General features: G+C 44.4%; 2 protein-coding genes across 2 annotated transcripts in view; both read left to right on the plus strand.

Annotated features, from left to right (window-relative positions):
* The window catches only part of METTL21C (methyltransferase 21C, AARS1 lysine), a 521155-nt gene that overhangs the window by 248383 nt on the left and 246996 nt on the right, over positions 1–25776 (plus strand). The window lies entirely within an intron of this gene.
* Positions 22228–25776, plus strand: part of FGF14 (fibroblast growth factor 14) — a 674793-nt gene continuing 671244 nt past the window's right edge. The window contains exon 1 of the mRNA XM_050951487.1: positions 22228–23071. Coding sequence (XP_050807444.1) covers positions 22864–23071 — 208 coding nt within the window. The 5' untranslated portion in view covers positions 22228–22863. The remainder of the gene's footprint in view (positions 23072–25776) is intronic.

Raw genomic sequence — 25776 nt, forward strand, 5'->3', positions numbered from 1 at the left:
GCTGCCTATTAATTTCATTTGGTGACCTCTAGTTCTTGTATTATGCACGCACAACAAAATGTCCTGAGTTCACATGCATGTCCCCTAACACCTCTGAGGGATCCCTGCTCTTCTCTATGTATGGTCTGTGTGTGAGGGTCACACAGTAGCAGGGAACAGAAAAGCAACAAAGTAAATTAAATAAACTCAGTTCTAAAAAGGAGAGATCTCAGTGGCAAGTGCCCTTTCCAGAAAGCAGCTTTATTAGATAGTGATTAAATTTACCATATCTAGATTGACAGTGACCTTTTAAAAATGAGGAGTGATGATGTCCTCTGCTTTTGTAAAGGGACAATGACAAAAAGCAGTATATTTAGCCTTTCATGGGGCATGGAGAAGAAGGAAATGCTGCCTCAGGCCCAACATCTTCATTTTGGCCCTACCTGGCATCTGATTTTCCTCCAGGTTGGCTTGCTGTGGAGGCAGCACCTACAACCTTCCAAGGAAGGATGATGGATCGTGCCCTAGCAATAGTCACGGCATAACAAATAACAATCCCATAAAAAGATGGGATTTAGTCATACCAGCACAAAGGGGGTTAATAAGTTATACCCCTAGTGGAAATTCATATTGAAAATTGTTAAGTGGTTCCAGTTGACCACCATATTGTTGGGTTCCTTGTCCTCTGGTTGAAACCACTGAAAACCAACAATACATTAAGCTAAACATGAACAAGGCACTCTTATTCCAAAATAAGTGTTCACACATGGAGTTATTCAGTTGTCTCTGAATAGCACTCTGTGTGGAAAAGTCTTAACTGAAGTATTATACATTCTACTGCAACTTCCACTAGGCTAAACAATATCATTTTGATTAAACTTATATAAAAAACTGATTTCACTGCTGCAGATCTGACTTCATATTGTTAAGAGTTAAAAGAAAGTGTTTTAATTCTTTTTTCTAATCCTTCAGCGTCCCCTCTTTTACCACGGAGTTAAAAGAAAGCTAACTCTTGGCAACACACCAATAACTAAACCTGAGCATAGATTTTAAAAGTAAATATAAAAAGGTTATGGCTTTTGTTTGTCTAGAGAGAAAATAGACCATCACTGGGACACACTGTGCTCTCATTTACCTCTCTGAGCCAGAGTAACTCCATTGACTTAACAGGTTTCAGAGTGATAGCCATGTTAGTCTGTATCAGCAAAAATGAGGAGTCCTTTGTGGCACTTTGTTAGTCTCTAAAGTGCCACAAGGACTCCTCGTTTTTACTGACTTTACAATTACTCCAGATTAACACCATGTAGATAACAACAGAATTTGGCCTTGTATATCTTTGTCTGGAAACCACTCTAATTTAGTAACCCTATCCTCATTTAATGACTTCACTTCCCTTATGCAGGCCACAGTCATTACATGTAATAGAAGCTGCAACTTCAAATGCAGATGTACATATTTTTTCATTTAATGAATTAATAAGTGGCAGCATGCACTCTTTCCTGTGTAGTTTCAATGCAGATGACTCTGTGTTCTATTTTAAAAGCACTAGCTTGCTATCCCTGGGACCCAAGTTCCAAGTCCAAACTAAAGTTTTTAACTGAAATGAGTTCCAGCATAACAAGAGTAGCTACTCGTAAATTGACACTGTTAAGTTCCTGCCTATGAAAGGCTTGGTGAATTGTCCAATTCAGAGCTGAACTGAATCAATAGGACTAGGGAAGAATGTGAAAAAAGTCGGCAAGTGGTAATGAATCTTCTTAAATGTCCCTTCAAATAGAAATCTCTGTCCTACAGAATTTGTAGACTGCTAAGAGAGTACATTCTAGGAAATAGTTCTGTCCTGCCTTAACATCGTTTAGAATTAGACCTGAAAAAAAGGAAGAAACCTGCAGACAGAAGAATCATTACAATATAGATCCCTTACAACTTTATAATTCAATCTCTTGGATTCCAAGCTAGGATCCTATGTTCGCCCTCACATTGGTTTTACAACCTCAGAGGAGTTGCTAACTTACATTGGTGTAACAAAGCAGAATCCATTGCGGTTCCACATACTTTATTCTATGCCTGGCTTGCAAAAAATCATGCTAATGAAGGCTAGAGAGTTGGGTTCTGATTCTACTTTAGTTCTTGCCTCTTTGCACTGCTCTGGTAGTCTAAAGGGGCTTGAGGGTACATCTACACAGCAGATGCTGTGCATGAGATAACTTACCCGTGCTTACCTGAATCCAGCTAGAGCAGGTAATAACAACAGTGAAGACAGAGCACTGTGAGCTTCAGCGCAGGTAGTACCCACCTAGTATGGACCCATGGTATGTACTTGACTTGCTAGCCTGTGCTGAAGCCTGCGTTGCACCATCTTCACAGCTACTGTTACCCAAGCTAGCTGGATTCAAGCTGGCTTAGGTAGGCTACCCCATGCACAGTGTCTGCTATATAGACATACCCTTAGAACGGGTGTAAGTGTAATTCACACCCACTTTGAGGTCCATTTTACACAGCTAGGGTGGTGTAAATGAGAAGCAATCCTTTTGTGTACTACCTTGAAACCTGGAAACAGAATAGAAAAAGAATACTTTTCCTAAAGATCCTGGTTCTCCATTGGGCTGCACATTGTATAGTCACTTACACCTGTGCAAATTTGGTGTAATACACTACTAAATCCAAATTATCCACTTACACACTGACTTTTGGCTCTTTGTAGATGTGTAAATCAGAGAAATGTGAAGCTCAAAGGGACCTCTGGAGGTCATCTAGTCCAGCCTGCTGCACTGAGGCAATATTGAGTATATCTAGACCATATGACTATGCAAAGGGTAAGGCAAGTAGAAAAATTAAGACCCATGTCTCCCTGTATGTGTGTACAGTGCCAAGCCAATCATTAAGAAATAAGGATGATGACAACAACAGAGAGAAAAGAGATTTGAAAACCAAAAACATACAGGGAGTAAGCTGCCAAGATCAGAAAGCAAACCACTACATGAGTTCATAGGTGCTGGAACATTGGGGGATGAGGATGGTGGTGCTGCAGCACCCCCCGTCTTGAAGTGGTTTGAAGTTTACAGTTTGGTTCAATGGCTCTCAGCACCGTCTCTATAAAAATTGTTCCAGCTCACCTGCAGGAGATCAGACTCTTGGGGAAAAAACCAATTCGTAAGAGGAGAGGTATTACGTGGAGAAATGTCAGACACCATTGTGCACATCTGCATACAGATGCCTTAATGCTGCTTGAGATGATGTTGCTGGTTCTTTAGCTCACCAGATAGAGGCCTTGGTCAAAAAGTTCAGAGCTGGGGACTTGCAACAGATAACTACAGTGACAGGTGGGAATCTAAATAAATGGCCTGATTTTCAAAGGTGCTGAGCACCTGCAGTTTTCATGAGCATCAATGAGAATTGTGAGTGCTAGGACCTCTGAAAACTACTCATTTATGGAGTTCTTATCTATATTTTAGGGCTGTCAAGTGATTAAAAAAAGTAATCAAAATTAATCGTGCGATTAAAAAAATTAATTGTGCGCTTAAATCATGCGGTTAAACAATAGAATACCATTTATTTAAATATTTTTGGATGTTATATTTGAAAATGTATAAACTGATTTCAGTTGCAACACAGAATACAAAGTTTACAGTGCTTGCTTTATATTTATTTTTGTTACAAATATTTGCACTGTAAAAAACAAAAGAAAGTACTTTTCAGTTCACATAATACAAGTACTGTAGCGCAATCTCTTTATTATGAAAGTTGAACTTACAAATGTAGAATTATGTACAAAACCCCCCCTGCATTCAAAAATAAAACAATATAAAGCTCTAGAGCCTACAGCAGTCCTACTTCTTGTTCAGCCAATCACTCAGACAAACAAGCTTGTTTACATTTGCAGAAGATAATGCTGCCTGTTTCTTGTTTACAATGTCACCAGAAAGTGAGAACAGGCATTTGCATGGCACTTTTATAGCTGGTGTCACAAGATATTTACATGCCAGATGGGCTAAAGATTCATATGTGCCTTGACTCTTCAACCATCATTCCAGAGGACATGCTTCCATGCTGATGACGGGTTCTGCTTGAAAACGATCCAAAGCAGTGCGTACCAACACGTGTTCATTTTCATTATCTGAGTCACATGCCACCAGCAGAAGGTTGATTTTCTTTTTTGGTAGTTTGGGTTCTGTAGTTTCCGCATCAGAGTGTTGCTCTTTTAAGACTTCTGAAAGCATGCTCCACACCTCGTTCCCTCTCAGATTTTGGAAAGCACTTCTGATTCTTAAACCTTGGGTCGAATGCTGTAGCTATCTTTAGAAATCTCACATTGGTATCTTCTTTGCATTTTGTTGAATTTGCAGTGAAAGTGTCCTTAAAATGAACAACATGTGCTGGATTATCATCCAGGACTGCTATAACACTAAATATATGGCAGAATGCGGGTAAAACAGAGCAGGAGACATACAATTCTCCCCCAAGGAGTTAAGTCTCAAATTTAATTAATGCATTTTTTTTAATGAGTGTCATCAGCACGGACACATGTCCTCTGGAACAATGGCCGAAGCATGAAGAGGCATATGGATCTTTAGCACATCTGGCACATAAATATCTTGTGACACCAGCTACAACAGGTGCTGTTCTCTCTTTCAGGTGACATTGTAATTAAGAAGTGGGCAGCATTATCTCCTGTAAATGTAAACAAACTTGATTCTCTGGTTATTGGCTGAACAAGAAGTAGGACCGAGAGGACTTGTAGATGCTAAAGTTTTATATTGTTTTGTTTTTGAATGCAATTACGTAACAAAAACTACATTTGTAAGTTTCACTTTCATGATGAAGAGATGGCACAACAGTACTTGTATGAGGTGAATTGAAAAATACTATTTCTTTTGTTTATCATTTTTACAGTGCAAATATTTGTAATAAAATAATATAAAGTGAGCACTGTACACTTTGTATTCTGTGTTATAATTGAAATTGATATATTTGAAAATGTAGAAAACATCAAAATATTTAATAAATTTCAATTTTTATTCTGTTTAACAATGCAGTTAATCACAATTTTTTAAACAATTAATTATTTCTGAGTTAATTGCATGAGTTAACTCCGATTAATCAACAGCCCTACTATATTTTGGAAGTAGGACCAGTATAACTTGCTTTATATCTGTGGAAACTGCCATGCATTCACACTCAAGTTGTCTCCCATCAAGAGCTCTCTGGATTTTAAAACCAATATAAAGTCTTGTTTGTTACCCACAAAACTCTATATTGGTAGGAGTTAATATGGTTTATGGGCAATGGGGGCTCATCTGTCATAGGGTTTGCTCACTGCTAATGCACCTCCTGCTGTGGATTAGCTGATTCCACAGTCAATGCTTCCTTTCCAGCTCTCCCCACGTGCCCTGCCTTCTCTTCCTGGGTCTCAGTGAGGTAAGATGTTCTGTATTCATCATGACTCAGCCTTCCTGAGAAATCATATGAATCCTCCTCTTCTGGGGTATCAACATCTTTTCTTACAAACAGGCTCAGGCAGTCTTCCCATTCGCTGCCCAGCTTGTACCTCTTCCCTTCTGTCTGGTAGGGGAACCAAGCCCTGATCTCCACTCCAGATTCCAGCTTAGGGACCCTCTAATCAGCAACCAAGGTCTGTTCCATTCTAGATCTTACTGCCTTTTCCCTGAACCTCTCCTTACGTTCTCTCCCCCATAGGTTTGCCAGCCTTAAAACTCCCTTCCCTCCTCCCATAGAGTAACTGTAGGTTGCTTTGGCACTCCAGCTACCAAACACACCTCCTTTCTCCTAGGGAGTAACTACAGACTACTACTCTGCTTCCAACTTCCTGTCTTTATAAATCCAGCCCAGCTCCTTCCTCCTCAGCGGAGCTTCCTCATTATTCAGTCAGGGGATTACTTAAGCCATCTGATTCCCCTCAGCTGTGGCTTCTCTGGTTAATTGGCCCCCTACTTAGCCTACATTAACCCCCTGGAGGGCAAGAATGGGATGAACCTCCCATCACAGCATCTCACTTCCAATTTAACTAAGCAGGTGTAAGCAGTCCTCTCACTCCTACACCACACGTGTGGATGTAGGTGTTTAACTTCATGCACCCAAGTTTGACAATTTCCGGTCATATGTTTGTTTATTTATATGCATCCTTTCTAGATTAATTATGATGATATATTTAAAGTGCTAAGTATAATTGTTGTCACTGGCACTCATCTATTAATATGAACATAACTGAGCCTAAAGACAAGCTCTTCCTTTGTTGTAGGGAATGCGTGCTATAAAGACTTGAGTCAGGGTATGCCACTGCCTCTGTGCCTGTGAGAGATGCCCAAAGATGTTTTTTGTTGTTGGGATTTTTTTTTGGATTGCTGGGAAGTGTGAGGGGGAAAAAAAAGAGTTTAGCCCTTTTTGAGTAAAAGGAAAAGGAAAATAAATGCAGCTTCCCCCTTACAAAGGATATTTGCAATTTTTTTATCAGCGCTATAACAAAAATGATGAGTTATAGATGAAATCTGGCATGAAAATAGCTCTCAACAGAACAGTGCCTTTGGTATTCGGTTTTCTCACTATGGTCTTGAGTTACATTTACTACTTCTACCACAATAAAATTGTTAGCTTCTTGACTAGTCTGTCATGATGATGATTATTCTGTACCACCAGAAATATATATGGTGTTTCCTCTCCACGGATCACCACTCATGTCTCAATGACCCCAAGAGCGATGCAGCCTGGAGTCATGTACTCCCTTAGGGCTACCCATGGCAGAACAGTCAAGGGTGAGGTTCCAAACAAAGCGTGATCCAAGAAGTCCCTAACAGCAGAGCAGATGGAGGGTAACTGCACAGTAGAGGTGAAACTGTTGTGTAATGTTACAACGGCTGTGAAGGTGGATGAAGGCTGCAGCAGATAGAGGATCTCCAATCGTCATGGTGCCCATGCCATTGATTTCAAGTCCTTTATCTGTCAAGGATAGTGTGGTGATTGTTGTGCACCAGTTTCCCCTCTTTAAAAGAAGTCCTGCCCAGGCATCTTCCAGTTTTGGGGAAAAATAACATTGCAAAAGTCAAAAGTCTGGTGGCAATCGGTGAGTGGCGATGGGAACAGGGCAGTGAAAGCCAGAAGTTCCTAGTTACAGACCGATACACAAGTAGTGGGTGTGTAATACAGTCATCTTGCTCGAGGAGTGAGGTGGGTCGAGCATCTCGGCAGCGGCACCGACCACTGAGCAGTCCTTTTGAGGATCCACTCTGCTCACCCCACATGGGGAAGGAGTTAGAAAAGGTACCCTAAAAATAGTCTCACCTCTGTTCTTCCTGGCTGGATAGCCGCATCCAGCAGGATCATCACCTCAGCGGTCGAAAATGTAAGAAACTCTTCAACTTTGGAACTTGGAACTTACGTACCCTGATGGAAACTCAAACAGCGACCAACCAGAGCGACATACAGCCATTATTGCTTGTGAATTGAGTCAGTTTAACATCAATATTGCTGCTTTGTCCGAAACGAGAAAAGCTGATGAAGGACAAGTGAGGGAGGAGAAAGGAGGACACACCCATTTCTGGAAGGGAAAATCTATAGATGAACCCTGATTGCATGGAGTGGGCTTTGCTATAAAGAACAAGGTTGTAAGGGGCCTTTCTGAGGCACCAGTTGGCGTCAATGAGCTGTTTATGACACTCCAATTGAGGCTCACCAAAAATCAACAGGCAGCTATTGTGAGCGCCTATACTCCAATACTGGATGCTGAAGAAAATGTAAAGGAAGATTTTTATTCTCAGTTGGAAACCATTTTATCGGAGACCCCTACAGAAGACAAGATCATCCTTTTGGGGAATTTCAATGCACATGTGGGACGAGATTCAGACCTGTGGAAAGGAACAATTGGGAAAGAAGGAGTTGGCAAAAGCAATTCAAATGGAATTCTGCTCCTGACCAAGTGTACTGAACATAAACTTATTGTTACGAACACTCTCTTCCAACAAAAGGAAAAGTATAAAACATCTTGGAGACACCCACGGTCAAAGCACTGGCATCTTCTTGGCTATGTTATATTTTGTGCCCAAGATCGTAGTGAGGTACTTTTCACAAGAGCAATGGCGAGTGCTGATGACCGTTGGACTGATCATTGTCTTATTCGATCCACAATGAAAATTAAGATTGCTTCCAAATGGAGGCTGCAAAAGAAGCAGGTCAGGTGCAAGTTGAAGATTCAAGATTTTAAGGACCTTATTAAGTGTGATCACTTCCAAGCAGTCTTAGAAGAAAATCTCCCATCAGAGCTTCCGGAAGAAATTGAGGAACCCTAGAGCCAGTTGAAAGCAATAATCATCAGTGCCTGTGAGGAAACCATAGGCTACCAAACCAGAAAACATCAGGACTGGTTTGATGAGAATGGTGCTGAAATTGAGCAACTCATTAATGAGAAGAGAATGGCATTTTGTGCTTGGCAGAATGACATAAATTGTAATATGAAGAGAGAAGCCTAGGCCAAGGCGAGGGCGGAAGGCCAAGGCGAGGGCAGAAGTCCAACATAAAACCAGAAAACTCAAAAACAAATGGTGGACTGAGAAAGCACAAGAACTCCAACATCTCGCAGACATCCACATTACATGTGGTTTCTTTAGTGCCACCAAAGCTGTTTATGGGCCAATTTGCCATGGTATGAATCCTTTTCATTCTAAGGATGGAACCATACTTCTGAAGGACAACAAAACCGTCAATTCTCACTGGAAAGAACATTTTGAAGATCTCCTTAACCATAATTCTATGGTTGCAGATGAAGTCCTTGAGTAAATCCCTCAACGACCATTTAGGGATGAGATCAGAGACTCTCCTAATTTGTATGAGGTATACAATGCCACCAGGCAGATGAAGAACAACAAGTCAGCAGGTCTAGATGAGATCCCTGCTGAAATCTTTAAAGACGGTGGACCAGAGCTAATTCAGCAGCTTTACCTACTTATCCTTAAAATCTAGATAAAGGAGAAGATAGCCAGTGAAATGAGGGATGCCCTGATTGTCATCCTCTTCAAGAAAGGATAAAACAGATTGTGGAAATTATCGTAGTATCTCCCTCCTAGCCATTTCAGGCAAAGTTCTGGTGCGGATCCTTGCAACTCGCCTTCCGCCCCTGTCAGAAGAAATTTTACCAGAGTCACAGAGTGGTTTCTGACCATATTGTGGAACTCTGGATATGATCGTCACAGCATGGCAGCTGCAAGAAAAGTGTCGTTAGAAAAACCAACCACTGTACATGGCTTATACTGATTTAACTAAAGCCTTTGACTCAATGAATCACCATGCCCTCTGGACTGTACTCTCTAAAACTGGATGTCCTGATAAATACATCAAGGTCCTAAAATTGCTTCATTATAACATGAAAGTGACTCTTCTGAGCAGCCCTGGCTCCCAGAGCGAACCTTTCAAAGTACAAACAGGAGTCAAACAGGGCTGTATCCTCGCTCCAACCATATTTGCGGTTTTTATCGCCATCATTCTTTACCTAGTTGCTGGGAAGTTTACAGCTGGTGTTGAAATCATTTACAGAATGGATGGAAAGTTGTTGTTACAGGCTTAGCAGGCTGAAAGCCAAGAGTATAATCTCCACAACATCTATTGTGGAACTTCAGTATGCTGATGACAATGTGATCTTTGCCCACTCTGAGAAAGATCTTCAAACTATCATGAATGTGTTTGCCGATGCTTACACACGTCTTGGTCTCACTCTTAAAATCAAGAAGACTGAAGTGCTCTATCAGCCCTCTCCAGATGAGGTATTACATGCTCTATCTATCAAAATCAATGGAGTGGCACTGGAGAATGTCAATAATTTCCTCTACCTTGGAAGTCATCTTTCATCCAAGGCAGATATTGATGCAGAAATTCATCATCACTTGAGCTGTGCCAATGTAGCTTTTTCTCGTTTATGGCACAGGGTTTTTGAAGATCACATTTGAACAGACACCAAGCTTCTTGTTTATCAAGCCGTTATTCTCCCAACACTGTTGTATGGGTCCGAAACCTGGACAACCTATAGACACTTGAAAGTCCTTGAGAGGCACCATCAATGCTGCCTTTGTAAGATTCTGAAGATCAAATGGGAAAACAGGCGCACCAATATTAGTATCCTGGAAGAGGCAAAGACCACCAGTATCGAGGCAATGAACATCCATCAGCAATTCCGCTGGATTGGTCACGTTGTCCAGATGCCAGACCATCTCCTCCCAAAACAGCTCCTGTTCTCTCAGCTAAAGGAAGGGTACTGTAACGTGGGTGGACAACGGAAGTGTTATAAGGAATTACTGAAGGACAACCTAAAAAAGTGTAATATTGACAATGACACTTGGGAGACACTTGCCCAGGATCACTTAAAATGGAGTGAAGTCTTACGTGATGGTCCCCTGTATTTTGAACTTGCTCGCAGACAAGCTGAAGAGGACCAGAGGAAGAAGAGACTGGCTTCCAGTCATGATCAACAGGCTCCTGCTGAGCCTGAAAACATCTGCCCTCATTGCAATAGAACTTGTGGTTCTAGGATTGGCCTTATTAGCCACCTGAGGATGCATAACTCCTATGGAAGATGATCATACTTGGTAATGAGTGATGGCCCATCATCATCACATGGTGTTTGATAGACAAAGAGACATGGTCCCTATCCCAAAAAGCTTAGTATTAGTAGCTTAGGCCCAGGTCCTCAAAGGTATTTAGGCACTTTACTCACATTGATTCCAAGGGTAGTTAGGTATCTAAATTCCTTTCAGGGTCTGGGCCTTATATGTTTCTTCCTCTTCTCCTGAGCCCTATGGAAGTACCTCAGAATTCAGTGAGGCCTGGGGCCAGGAAAGCTGATGTGTGACCAGATAAGCTCCACTGGGTTTTCCCTTCCCAGCTTTCAGGACAAAGATGTGGAAGTTACTGCAGACAGTTTGCAATGGCTTCCCCTGCCCCCCACAGTGGCGAACTTTCCTGGAATGGGCCATTCCAGGGATACCCTGCATTTGTGGAAGCCCCTGGCAACGTGTCTCCTGGAGCATGAGCAGTTGTATGGACAATGAACCTCCATGAGGAAGAGAGAACAAGACCCTGTGAGTATTGTAATTTGGGGAAGAGAGGCAAAATTTCTGGCCATAGAGGAGGGAAAGGATGGATTAATGAGCACAAAAGAGGAGACACGGAGAAGGGACTGGGAAAAGGAGAGAGAAGGTGTGGAGAAGAGTGTGATGCATATTCAAAAGGGGAGAGTGAGACAGTGGATAGAAAGACCATAGGTGATGTTATCAGAGTAAAACAATCAGAGAAGCTTGTTTGGTTCAAGTGATATCAGCTGCCTGTTGGGCTAAGGCTTGGGGTCTAGAGCAACTGTCTGGTAGGAGCCAGGTCACATGAGCAGAGGAAAGAAAACTGGTGGAACTGGTTCCCTCCTGCCTGTCAGTTCCTGCTGCTGGAGAGGAACAGTTTTTCCCCCTTTCATTTCTCATAAAAAGTGATGTAATAGTTTCCTTGGGTTCTCCCCGCATCCCCCACATTCATTTAGCATCAAGGTCTCACCTATGTTTTTTGGAATTTCTGCACTGCCCCCATTTTACACGTATGCACACAGTTCTTCCTGTCCCTCATCTCTGTAGAAATCTTTAGTGTATGCATCTGAATGCTTCCAAATTACTTACTGAAACTCTGATTTGTATTGATTCTTATGATGTAGTCTGTTGAATCTAATTTACTGCTATCTTCTACATTCTAGATTTCCTGTATTCTCAAGTGAAAAATACATGCATGTGTTTGTATACATCTTTATACATACTTTGGATGTTTCAGGTTCTGTTTCTTTGGGACACTTTTCTTCTCTGGAGCGATTATCATCTTAGAGTATTATATTTTTATGAAATTCTGAAGATAAAAATAGTCTTTGTAAAGCAGGTATTTTTGAAACACTTCCTTCTCCATTTTGATTCCATTCTTTAATGACTACTCTTGAGGTTCAAAATGCAGCACTGTACATTTTCCGCTGTTGTTGATTTAAATAGCCTGGCATCCCACCGCACCACCTTTTGCACCTGCCGCTTTATCGGAGGCAGCTGCTGCCCTAGGCTGCTATGCTAAGTGGCACCCAGGCAGACATAAACAGGCTGCAAACGTGTTCAAACTTGTCACTATTATAGGTCTACTAATCTTTTCAGAAACAGAGCCATTGTCATCTTTATCAATTGTATTCTGATTCAGAGCAAAATATTTCATATCTTTCATTACTGTATTATAACCTGAAGTGTGCATACTGTGCTTTATCTATATCTTCATTGATGTAGGATAACTCTTCAATTCCTATGGTATTCCAGACTTAATGCTCCTGTTGTCTAGCCATATTGCAAAAAACAATTGTATCCTATTTCTATAATAATATGATTTCTTTTCATCTTTTATAGTAAAAATAAATATAAGCTGAGACACAAACATAAAAGACCATAAAAGCATCTCAGAAGCTCCACTGAGGCAGAATGATTTTGCTTTACTTAAACCACTTGAAACGTTTCACTGTCCTTCACTGACACTTTAATTTATCTACAAGAGCTCTCACAGAAATGTTTTGCCCTTTAAGACCTAGACTAGTTTCACTAGTCAATCTTAATTGCAGTTACACATATCTGAAATTAAATCAAGCTACTACTGATGCCAAATCATTGTATCACCTAGACAACTTAAGCTAAGCTATTTTTAAACTTCTACACTGTCCTAAAATCTGCAATATTGCTTAGACTCACAGTTAATTGCTCCTTCAGTGGCACTGCCCTTAAGTCCTTGAAGTGTTTCTTATACAGTATTTGTTTTATCTTAATTATAATGATCTTGCTTCTTTGATTTTTTTTGGTACCCTCTGTTTTGTCATAGATGTTCTTGCACTTTACAAAACTTCTATTTTTTGAGGTCAGAGGAAAGGAATGCAATCTATTTTTGAAAATTCACTGCCAGGAGCAGTTCTGTTTAAACATAAATGTCTTCTGCCCTAATGCCTATAGTTCTATTTTGTATGTGTGTAAAAGTGATCAAGATTATCTCAAATTTGGTCCAGGTGACAGGCTTTGCTATGGCTTCTTTGTGGTGTTCTGATGTTGCAAAACAGTTGCAATGCTGTTGTCATAGTATCTTTCCCCAGCCTGAACCTTAGAGACCAAAAGTTGGGGTACTAGCATGAATTCCCTAAGCTTAATTACCAACTTAGATCTGATACATTGCCTCCACCCAAAAATATATAGTGTTTTGGGGCACTCTGGTCTCCCCAAAAACCTTCCCTGGGGACCCCAAGACCCAAATTCCGTGAATCTTACAACACAGGGGAATAAACCATTTCCCTCCCCTGCTCTTCCCCTCCAGGTGTTCCCTCCCTGGGCTCCTGGAGAGAGAGACAGTTTCAAGCTCCGTGAAACTAAACAAAGCGATTCCTCCTTCTCCCTTCCCTTCCCCTTCCCTGTTAAGTACAGACTCAATTCCCTTGAGCCTCAACAAGAGGAAAAAATCAAACAGGTCTTAAAAACAAAACTTTTAATAAAAAAAGAAGGAAAAAGGTAAAAGTTATCTCTGTAATTTAGATGGTAAAAGTTACAGGGTCTGTCAGCTTATAGAAACTGGAGAAAAAGCCTCATCCAGCAGAAATACAATTTAAAATACTTCCAGCAAACTACACATTTGCAAATACAGAAAACAATCAAAAGACTATAACGGCCTTCTCTACTAAATACTCACTATTCTGAATATATAAGAGACTGTAGCAGGGAGACTGGCAAGAAACCTGGTTGCACGTCTAGTCCCTTCCAGGACCCAGAGAGAACAGAGCAAAACCCAAAAAAACACAAACAAAGGCTTCCCTCCACCGAGATTTGAAAGTATCTTGTTTCCTGATTGGTCCTCTGGTCAGGTGTCCGGTTCACTGTTTGTTAACTCTTTACAGGTAAAAGAGACATTAACCCTTAACTTTCTATTTATGACAGCTGTCTCAGCCATTTGACAGAGGATTATCCATCCTTTTCTAGTATGCATAACGCTGCACCAGGGGCCAGGAGGAGGGATGGCATAAGAACCACTATAGACCTCTATGCTATCCAACTGCCTTAATGGCCCCTTGGCACCGCAGGCAGTTTGGCATAAGTTAAAGCAATCTTGAGACTCCTTGGTTTTATACCAGAAACCAAAGCAGCCTCAGCCAGTCCCAAGATCAAAGTAGAGGGAAGAGGAGAATGTATGGGTAGTGTAAATCCATCTTTGTCCACCTCTCCTGATTACACCAAGTGCAGCTCAGACACAGCCCCAGGTCTGGTATTCATAGTATTCAAATAGTTCTGAATTATTTATACTGCAGTCAGTCTTCATTTTGTATTGGGCTGGCAACACGTCTTTGGAAGCTTAGCATGTCCTTCAAAAAGTGACCCATTCACTTTAGAATGAGCTCTTGTCTTTGGTGGGAGGATGGATTATTAAATCTAGAGGGTAATAGTGTGAACCTATTGCACCTGTGTTTGTACACCCTGACCCTGATTCTCTCCTATCTTACATCTTGTGTCGTCATTTACGCTGCTACCAAGTGGGCGTAAAATACTATCAAATCATAATGGTAACATTTTACACCCACTTTGTAAAGGTGTAATGTCAACCCAGAGGGCAAGGCAGGGGAGAATCAGACCTACTGGCTCCCCACCTGCCTCAGTACAGATTTCAAGGTTTGGGATATAACTGCAAAACTCTACATAGTTTGGGACCCAGCTACCTCTCCCTTTATCTATCATCACATTGGCTGATCAGCTGTAGTGTTGTTGTTAACTGGCCCTAGCTTTGAACTTTTGAGAACTAGAAGCAAGACATTTTCCAATTTCCTAGGGAGGGAATGAGTTTGTGGCTGAAGCGCTGGGATAGAACTAAAAAAGCTGGTTCAACCACATACTTCCTGTGTGGCCTTGGGCAAACCTATTCATTTATCTGTGCATCAGTTTCCACACACACGCAACCCGCATCTTAAAAGTGGGGATAATACCTTCCTGAAAGCGCTGTTGTACAGTTAAATTTGTTGGACCTGATTCTCCACCACATTTCAGGGGAGATGTTCAAAGACACAAAGGGCACTCAACTCCCCTTGACAATCACTGGGAGCCAGACACCTAAATGCCCTTTGTGCCTTTGAATATCTCCCCCTGCACCCACAATTGGTTGTGGGTTGTCTCAGCATGGCAGGATCTTGGAGGTTAAGAAAATAACTTCTCCGAAGGGCAGAAGTATTCCAGGAATAGTCATTGTTGTGTGTTTTTATAGCACCTAGCACAATGGGGTTCGTAGGCGCCACAGCAACACAAGTCATATATTGTCCAGTGCAAGGACTCTGGCACCTCCTCTAAAGCATCTGTTACTGGTCAGAGTCAAACATAGAATGGCAGAGAAGGGCTGCCAAGTATCACACCTTCTCATGTAACTCTCATGCCTGCAGCACCTTCCTGCAGCCCAGCTGAATTCTTGTGTATCCCACTGGGCTCCAGAGAGGCTGCAGCTGAGATTCCTCTTGCCATTGCACCTTCCAGATACCAGGGGCTGCAGTGGCACTCATTAAGCAGGGAACCAGGTGGCCTTTCTGCATCCTCTGTCACTGGCTCCTTCTCCTGGGGGTTATCAATCATGTGGCAGCAGCCTGGAAGCAGTGTGGAGAGGGAAGGACTACACACACACACACACACACGCACACGCACACGCACACGCACACGCACACGCACACACACACACACGTTGCTGCCTCTGTGCCCCACAATTGTCCCAGCACCTCCCCCCCAAAAATAACTACTCCTACCCAACTGCCCCCAGCAGTACCACAGAACTGCCCCAGTTGCTCCCTGCAGCTGCTTGATGTCATGACTGGGGCTGGGGTAGACAGACACAGTGGTCAGAGCTGGAGTCAAGCCTGGGGTCAGACAGGAAACAGGAGCTGTAGTCAAGGGCCAGTACTGAATCAAAATCCAAGGAGTCAGAGCCTAGCACTGCAGCTGGGGCAGTCGGGAACTGAGGCAACAGGGTTCAGGGACTGAGCAATGCTGAGGGCAGGAGCCGGGAACAAAGTGGGGCTGAAGTCAAGGATTCGGGATGAGTCTAGAAGTCAGGTAGTAGATGGCAGGATCTGTAGCAATAACAAGCCAAAATCCACCATGTTGTATAGACAACTTCCTGTGTCCTTCTGGCTTAAATAGTGTACTCAGACCAATCAGGGGCTCCAGAGCTCCTCCAATCAGGTCCCTGGGCATGTAAGGCTGTAGAGTTCTCTATTCTCCAGACAGTAGTAGGCCTGTCGGGTGGTGGTGGTGGTGTTGTGGATTCAGCAGTGGCCCAAGAGCCCACGGGCCTGGCTTGAGGACTCATGGATCATTGCATAATACCCTCCCACACTTAGGGTGCCCTCAGGACATCGCAGGACAAAGCTTTCCAGGCTGGACCCTATGGAAGGCCTTCAGGGGTTCTGGAGCATGGACATTGCCAGCAGGTTCCCAGGAATGTTCCTTGAGGCTATAGCCCTCCCAACTGATGGGATATTGTAGCAAGGAGGTGTGGCCTCCCTCAGATATGACAGGAACACTGCAAGCTGCCTGGTGGAGCCAGGAGAGCCATGCTCCTCATGCTAGAAGCAGAGGGGCAGAACAGGAAGGTATAAAAGGCCAGCCCAGCAGCTCAGTGAAGTAGCTGCTGAAGGAGACAGATGCTTTTTCCCTGCAGCTGGAGTGGGATGAAAGGAGAACCGTCACTGCTCTGGAGATCAGCCTGAGTTTCCAGAGAACTCTGCCACTCCCGATGCTGAGGAACTGCTGCCCCTACCCTTGGCAGCATACCCCAGAGGGACTGAGGACACGAGTACACCCAAGGGGTAGAGTAGGAAGCAGCCCAAGGAAACCAGGCAACAGTCTGGTCGAGAGCTGGCTTGATACAGGATCAGTGTGTTGTGGGCAGATCCCACTGACCCAGTGGTGGACCACTCACCACTGAGATGGGAAGCAGTGAAGTTGGGTGGGCCTGTGTCCCCCCAGCCACCCCACCCCTAGGTGGAAGTACTCTGCCTCCTTAGGCCAGGAGACCTGCACTCCTTGGGCCTCCCTACCTGGGCCCCAAAGACTGGGCTGGTGCTACAGCTCTGCCTGACTGCAGGCCAGAGCCTTGACTGTTTGCTGTCCCACCCTCCTTAATGGCCAGGCAAATAAACTACTATCGTTCTGCTTTGTTGCTGGCCAGAGCCCAGACAGTTTATGGCTCTGTCCTGCTTGAAGGCTGGGGCCTACTGAGAGCTGCTAATTCCCCATTTTTTTCTTAGCGTGGAGAAGACTTTAGCAAACCAAACTGTGAGGAGGGCCATGCCAGCTTACAGATACCAAAGGGTACCCCACTTTATTTTGGCGTCAAAGATGTTACGGATGATAGATTCCTCACATGACTCCCTGGAAACACCCAACAGAAGTGTGTATGGTCAGAGACTCACCCAGCACCTGCTTCTTGGGAGTGCTTTTGGGGAAAGGTTCTCACCCATTCACATTTATTCCCAGAGCTATAGGGGGCTCATGCTTCCCTGACCAATCTCAATTCCCTCCCTTTCTTGTGAGAGAAATTTCACACAGTCCCCAAAACTTGGCTATTTAGATGGACAATGTATTCCAAACCTGTACAACTGTTTCTGTGTTCAAACCCTTCCACCTCATCCCCTCAGTGAGCGTGCCTGGACACATACTCTGCAGAGAGATAAGAGGGACCGCTAAGTTTTTCCCACAAACTCTGCAGAGGGATGACAGATGCACGTAGGTTATTCCCTCTTCCCATTTGGGATGGGCTGGCAACCATTTCCAAAGCTGCTGGACATTTTTATCTGCACTGCTCTTGGTTCTCATGTTCTGTCCATGAATATGCCATAAAAAATCTCCCCTGAAATGTGGTAAAGAATTGGATCCAATGAAGTTAGCCTTACAACAGCCCTTTCATGTTGGCATATCTGAATTTTTCAGACTGGAAGAGGCTGAAATGAAGAAGAGAGAGATTCTTAGAACCCAAAGGCTTCTGATCAGTGCCCTTTAGCATGGCAAAGGCCGGTGCTTTAAACATGTATTTATTTAGTCATTAAATAATACTCACGTGCTTGACATTGTACAGATTATAGAGGGAGACATAGTCCCTGCCCCAAAGACTCCACATTCTAAATACTCACAGTCAGTCTTGTCTGTCTCATTGCTGCAGCATAGACAGAAATGGTAGGGTAGAGATGTTGTTTTGGCCATCCCTTCAGTCCTGCTGCTCTATGAAGAAACATGCCTTGTTTCTTCTGTAGGGCAGTTCTGAGACTTGGTGGAAAAGGGTCTCTCTTTTCTTGATGGGGTTCCAGGACATGATTTTGTCTTTATCTGTCTGATTTATGTAGTTATCCCTGCCCTTCCCCCACAAGAAGATGGATCCTCAAATGATTCTTTCCCCCCCTCTGCCTGCAAGATAAAAACCTCTAGGTGGGGTTCTCTCTTTCTCACTCCTGTCTAGAAGATGGAGACCCTGGGTGGAGATTTGTCTTTTACACTCTACCATGAAAAAGGGTTCCCTGGGAAAGGCTTTCTCTTTTCTCCTTCCCCATCCAAGATATGGGATCCATTGGGATAAGAGGAAGCTTTTTGTCCCCACCTGGGAAATTGTGGTCCATCATTGATGGCTTGTCTTTTTCCCCCAAGTGGGAGCTGGAACTAGGACATCTGGGGAAGGGATCTGCTCACCAAAATCTCACCCTGTGACCCTATTGCCTGTTGGTTTCTCACCTGGGAGAACCCTATGAGAGAAGGATTGTTTCTCCCTATCTAGAGATTTGGGCTACAAATGGCTGTTGCTTTTCCTGCTCTCCTCAGAGAGCTGGGATGAGTCTCTCCCTCTCTCTTCCTCTTGTCTTTACCTAATCCTGGTTTGATTAAATTAAATTGCATATCACACTTGTTAAAGGGCAAAATGTATTCTTGTTCATGAATTTCCCTACTGTGCTAAAATGCTTACACTTAGGTCAATGTCAGTTAATGATAGGGCAATTTATAAATGTATTAAAATGTTTAAACAGCAAAGAGTCCTGTGGCACCTTATAGACTAACAGACGTTTTGGAGCATGAGCTTTCGTGGGTGAATACCCACTTCGTCAGATGCATGCCTTCACCCATGAAAACTCGTGCTCCAAAACGTCTGTTAGTCTATAAGGTGCCACAGGACTCTTTGTTGCTTTTACAGATCCAGACTAACACAGCTACCCCTCTGATAAAATGTTTAAAAGATCATATAGAATTAGGAAAAATATGCAAATCACATGTACATATATGCTTGATTTTCTTTTTTTTTAATTATACACTTTTCATTTGAGAAAGGGAGATCTCTTATACTTACACACTATGGCTCAAATCCTCAAGTCCTGACTCAGGCAAACCTTTCATAGACCTCAAGTCTGAGTAAGCAGAGTCTGGGCAAGTTCTCTCTCATTCCCTCCCTGAGGAGGAGGATTTCCCCAGATAGGTTTTTCTTGCTTCACTGCTCAGCCTAGACATGAAGTCAACTGAGGCAAAGGGTGACTGACCATGTATTTTCTCTTCCTATCAGAGATGGTGTCTTTGTCTTTGTCCCCACCCCCACTCCAATCCGCAAATCCGATCGCAGATGCCCCTGCCAGAGCCAGTCTTTGCAGTTCTACAGCCACAGTCTCCTGTAATTTGTGGAATCAGGAAAAGTAAAGGAGAGTGTCAGAGTTCATTAAAAGAAAAGGAGTTAAGTACTAGCCCTTTTCCTTGGGAAGGTAGCTTTGAAAATGTAACTAATACAAACCAGTCATTTGGGCTGAAAGCTCATTTGGGCTGAAGTGCTCTTTTGTGTAGATCATAGGTCATTCAAAGTCCCCTCAGAGCCATGTAGTGCTGGCCTTTGTGGTCCAAGTGGGAAGACTCCAGATCAGTTTCACATGTGAAAGGGGCAGTGCTGCCCGAGCTACCACTGATGGCAGTAGGGTGATTGAGCAAACTTCTCTGCTGAACAATAGTGTGACCTCTGGACACCAAGAAGGATCGTTTATTAGTCTAGGGGGCTGAACAAGGGAATAAACCCAGCTTCTCACACTGACTCCCTCTGTGACGTTTGTTGAATTGCACCAGTCAACTTTTTCAAACTTTGGTGCCTAGAGTTAGGCACTTGGATCACTTGATGATTACCTCTTCTGTTCATTCCCTCTGGGGCACCTGGAATTGGCAACTGTTGGAAGACAGGATACCGGGCTAGATGGACCTTTGGTCTGACTCAGTATGGCTGTTTGTATGTTCTTAGACACATATATCTAGAGATGTGGATTTAGGTGCCTAATTTTATACAATCACTTCTGAAAATGCTAGCTGTGAACTCTGTCTCACTTTCCGCATCTGTAAAATAGGGATAATAATATTTAAATACCCCTCAGAAGAGATGTGACAGTGACAACTAAATAATTAATATTTATACAGTTCTATAGAGGTCCAAAATCTCACCAAAATGAACCCTAAAGCATTCTAGTGACTATGTCCCAGAACCTCAAAGGTATTTAGGTGCCTAGATACCTTTGAGGATCTGGGTTTGGGGAACAATTAGCCCCCAGCTTATTTGTCCAAATATCTATTGCAAAACTTTCCTAAACATCGACAACCACACCAACACAAGCAGCAAGAGTCTGGGAGGGCAGGAGACAGGATCCAAAGTCCCAACACACACACTTTACAGAAGTTATTATTGTGCCGATTTGACCAGTGGTAGTACCTACAAATTCAGAAGAAACACTGAACTGCCTGGGTTTTAATTGATGGAAATATTTAGAGTGACTTACTAGATGAAGACAGTGTTTGTGGTTAAAAAAGAAAATTAATATGATATGAAATATGAAAACCTGGGCACTTGTCTTGGAAAAGGAGGACTTTGGTAGAGGGTTGGAACTGGGTGGAGGAGAGGAGAGAAAAACTCTCCATTCCCCTCTCATATTGCCTATACATTTTCCCCTTCACTCTCATTCTGATCTCGTATCTCTGCCTCATTCTCAGTCTGCCACACTTACTCATTCTCTGTATCACATCTATAACCTTTGACTCCCTCCAATACCCAGATATCATGTAGTGCTGCAGCAAAGGTGAGGTCGAGAAGCATGGGCATCAACTTCCAGTCTGAGTCAGTAGCCACTGTTGCCAGACACAGGTCCAGTTGCAGTGCTCACAGGCACACTTTCCACAGCAGTGCTCAGAGTCTCAGACCTCATACAGATTCCAGTCTAGGCATTACTGGAGGAAGGCTGACTGGAGGGTGATGCTCACTGGAGAGCTTCATAAGGGGCTGGTTGCAACATTACTGTATGACAAACCCAGGGGTGATACCTGAGTAGCATATGCGTTCGCCCAGACCTCTGTTAGTTCAGGTCACCAGTGTATTGCTGTTATTGTTTGCATTGTATTTATTTGTAGCATCGAGGTGCTGTACAAACACACAGCAAAAGGACTGCCCCCAAAGGGTTACAGTCTGCAGGGGTTTACAAAACACATTTGACACAAAACCCAGAGAGACAGACTCTGGAAAAGGAGCTATTCCTGGTTTTCATGAGCACAGAGTTAATGCAGTGTGGGATGAGAGCCTGGTGAACAAAAGTCAGGCTTGGTGGGGGTGCAGGCTTGTGTGTGGGGGGATAGGAAGATAGGATGGGGAGAGGAGTCAGTAATTTTGAGGAAGGTATGGGGAGAGGGGAGTTTGTGGCAAAATTTTTACAGGCCTGGCAAAAAGAAATCTGAGGCTGAGCCTGACCAAGAGAGGTTGCCTATGGAAAGAGCCCCTTTTCCCTGAGTTGAGCTTCTGGACCAAGGTTTTTCCTCTGCCATCCCCTTAAGTGACAAAGGTCTGCAGACAGGAGCCTGCCTCTCTCCACTCAAAAGCGATGCCAGGTTCTTTTCCTCCCTGGCTGGGGGATGGGTTTCACTTCACCCAGGTGTAAAAGTGGCAGAGTGTGACCATTATTTTAAGCTGCAGCAAGGGGAAGGCAGCCCAGACAGACTGGGGGGAGGGCGGGGGAACGGGGGACGAGGAAGGTAGGAGGGCAGGCAGAGACTGCAGTGACACTGCCTTCCCTGGGCTGGCTGAAGCATCTCACTGGTGACAGGCCTGGAAGCACGTGGCTACGTCATGGAAAGCCAGTCTTTCAATGCAAATTTCAACTCCTCCTACTCTATCTAATGCCTGTAACTCACATCCAAGGCTCAGGAGCGAAATCCAGGGAGGGATCTTTTCCAAATGCACACGGGTGTTGGAAGCAGGGAGAGTGAGAGGAAGGAAAGAGATCTGTCTCTCTCTCCACATACTGTGATCTTGCTAAGGGCTAGATTTGCATCTGTTCTGCAGGGTGATTGAGACCCGCAGGTGCAATAAGGTTACACAGATCACTGGGATTTGATGATAAAATCAACACTCTAAGAGAGGAGTATACATCTTCATCAATCAGACTTGATCTGGGTGGTCGTACTGATTGTGTGTTTTTTCTCTCCTAGGGGCAGCACAATGGCAGTCTTTCAGTAGGATGAATCCTGTCTTGGCTTTTGTTCTGCAGATCCACCCATCCTCATAGCAATCGAGTAACAGACTATGGTTTTCTCTTTGGGGATCTTTTGTCTCTGCTTAGTTATTGGCCTCAGCTGGGATTTCTTTACCTTACTTTTCGTTTGGCTTCATGCTGTAAAAGGATTTCTCGTTCACGCTTTTGGTAATAATTATCCAGTGTTGATCTAGGGGGATAACCTGGCTGCAAAAAGCATCGATTGAGAAGTCTCAAAGAAATAAAGCACGTGAGGAAAAAAAACTGGGAGAAGATCGGAATATAATTATTTTTCTATGGTAAAACTGGTGCCCCTCTTCAGGAGAACTGATCCCAGCTTATTATTATGCAACCGCAAGGATCTCTTCTTTCTCAGGGTGTATAAGCTGCTGGATTGCTTTTCGCCCAAATCAATGTGGTTTCTTTGGAACATTTTCAGCAAAGGATCGCATATGCTGCAGTGTCTTTGTGGCAAGAGTCTTAAGAAAAACAAGAACTCAACTGGTAAGCAATACATTGCATCGCATTGTTTTCCTTTGATGCTATCCTGTCTGTTGCTCATTGAGCTAGCTCTGCAATCCTGCGAAGGGGAGAAAGGGAAATATAACCAGGCCAGTACGGACATCCATGTGAATATGTGTATGAAGGAGCAGTTTTAGATTAGCTTCGGCGACGATGCAAATCCAGGATGCTTCTCTTGGTTTCGGGGGGAGGAGGGGCATGTCCAGAGAGAAGGAAAGTTTTATATTGTTGCCCATTTTACCGAAGACGACAGATTGCCATATTCGACCAACCCTCCCCCTAGGCTCAGGTGCAGCTAGTTTGAAGAAGAGGGCTCAGGGGCTCTTGGCTGGTGCGAGATCCCCTGCCTGCGGTTAGTTCCTGTACAGGGGCTATGCCACTCGGGTCCTGCCCAAGACTTTCTGATTAGCTTGTACAATATTCCCACCCAGGATCACCTTTCCCGAGTGAAATACAAGCCCCAAAGCGCACCGTTCTGCCCTAGCGCTCCCTCCTCCGGCACAGACCAGGGGGTACTTTCTTGTGCCTCGAGGGAAACTATGCCGAAGTAGCCCGGCCCACCAGCAGCAGCAGAGGCTTGGGTGCTTTTATTTTTTGTGTATTTCTTTGCTTCACGTCTCCTTGATGACCACCCCCACTCCCTTCTCTGTGTCTGTTCTCTCCGCTCTAGTGTGATGGTCATGGACTTCCATTCAAACAGGCTCCAGCGGGGAAACTTGCAGTACATACATAAGGAATGCAAATGCAGGTGCTTTGGGCAGCCCGATCTCAGCCCAAGGGGGCACTTCCCCGCTCCCCCTTCTCAGTGCTTTCCGTTGGCCAGCAGGGTGGGGGAGGCCAACTCTCCGTCTTCGGGAGAAGCAGCCTGGCGGAGAATTACCAGTCGCGGGAGGAGAGCGAGAGCCCAGGGCTTGTGTTTGCACGAGCGCGTCCATCATTGCGCTCGCTTTCCTGGGGTGGCGGGCTGCGCCTGCAATCCCTGGAGAGCGCGAGCGGCGCGGAGCCCGGAGAGGTGTGCGTGCTGCTGGGGAGGGGGTGGGCGGCTGGCTGGCTGGGTGTGAGCGGGGCTGGCTGCCCTGCAGTGGCAGCTCCAGACGCTGGCACTGCAGTGTAGTAGATCATAAGCTCCCGCTGCCTCCCTGACACCCCAAGCAGCAGCCTCGGCGCAGGCAGCGGGGGCCCAGCCCAAAGCAGGGCGCAGAGCCCCAGATCAGCGCCCAGGCGGGTTGTCAGCTCGGGCTGGTGCCCCCGGCGCCGCGCGCTTTGCGGCAGCGGCAGGGAGCAGCTCCTTCTCCGCATACCAAAGAGGCCCCCATGCCCCAGCCCACCGCCGGGCTGGGGGAGGCAGGCGGAGAGCCTCCCGCAGAAGGCTGGCTAGTGAGGGGAGCGCTGAGCTAGCTCCTACCCGCTCCCACGCACTGCAGTGCGCGAGCCTCCCCCTGGCGCAGGGAACTTCCAAACCGGGCAGCAGCCCCATGGATTCCCGGGCTGCGAAGCAAAGCAACCTGCTCGCCTCGCCCCATTGCCCTCCCTGCCAGGGGAGCCCCCAAGCAGAGGCAGTCAGTGGCCACTGACAAACTGACCTACTTCCCCCCCCCCCCACACACACACCACTTGGCCTCTACGTGGCAATACGGTTAAGGTGACAGACAGGTAAGAGCAAGAGACTTGCTCGCCCAAATACAGGGGGAAATGAGCGTTTTGGGCTAATCCTGCAAGCACAAGAAATGCGCCTTTCAGGCCAGTTTTCCCCTAACGAGTTCATGACCCTTTCAAAGACAGAAGTGTTCCTGGGCTTGTTTCCAGACGTTTCAGTTTGCACAGAGAGAATGGAGTTGCCTAGACGCCTAGGTGCCAATGTGTTGCATCTTCCCTTTAGTGGGGAGAAAAGGGGTTAAGAATAGTCTCTGTGGGGAGCTTAGTGATTTAAAGTGCTTACTCCCTGCTTAAAAGTGGTCTGTTACACTTGGCCCCTCTTCCCCTGCTCTGGGGAAAACATAGCAACGGCGTTTCACTTTTTGTTTGTTTACAAGCGTCCCAAATGGCACAACATAATGTCAAGTATCAGTAGCCGTGTTAGTCTGTATCCACAAAAACAACAAGGAGTCTGGTGGCACCTTTAAGACTAACAGATTTATTTGGGCATAAGCTTTTGTGGGTAAAAAAACACGTCATCGGATGCCTCTGAAGATGTGGGTTTTTATCCATGAAAATTTATGTCCAAATATCTGAAGAAGTGGTTTTTTACTCACGAAAACTTATGCCCAAATAAATGTTAGTCCTTAAGGTGCCACCGGACTCCTTGTCACAACATTATGTAGCAATTCACATTCTAGTTTGGGAATGCTGAAACATTGGGCAGGTAGGTGATGGAATAATTCAAAGTGTGGCCAAGAACAACATCAACAGGTGTCAGTTGCTTGAACCTTACTCTGTTAAAAATACAGTCCAAATTAGGGGTTTCAAAACTTGCTGATGTGTACTTTTACTACTGTATTTCAAGCCATTTTGCTTTCCAAAACTTGCCATCCTTTCCCCTTGTTTCTATAATCTTTTTGTTGCAGGGACAGGGTAAGTTTTTTACTTCTTTTCTTGCTTCAGATAAAGTCTTTAAAATGCAAGTTTGTGATCCCAAGGTTCACTGTTCCTAAGAAATTATTCGATCAATTAAGGTGAAATCTTGTCAA

The sequence above is a fragment of the Gopherus flavomarginatus genome, chromosome 1 (genome assembly GCF_025201925.1).
Source record: "Gopherus flavomarginatus isolate rGopFla2 chromosome 1, rGopFla2.mat.asm, whole genome shotgun sequence".
Lineage (NCBI taxonomy): Eukaryota > Metazoa > Chordata > Testudines > Testudinidae > Gopherus > Gopherus flavomarginatus.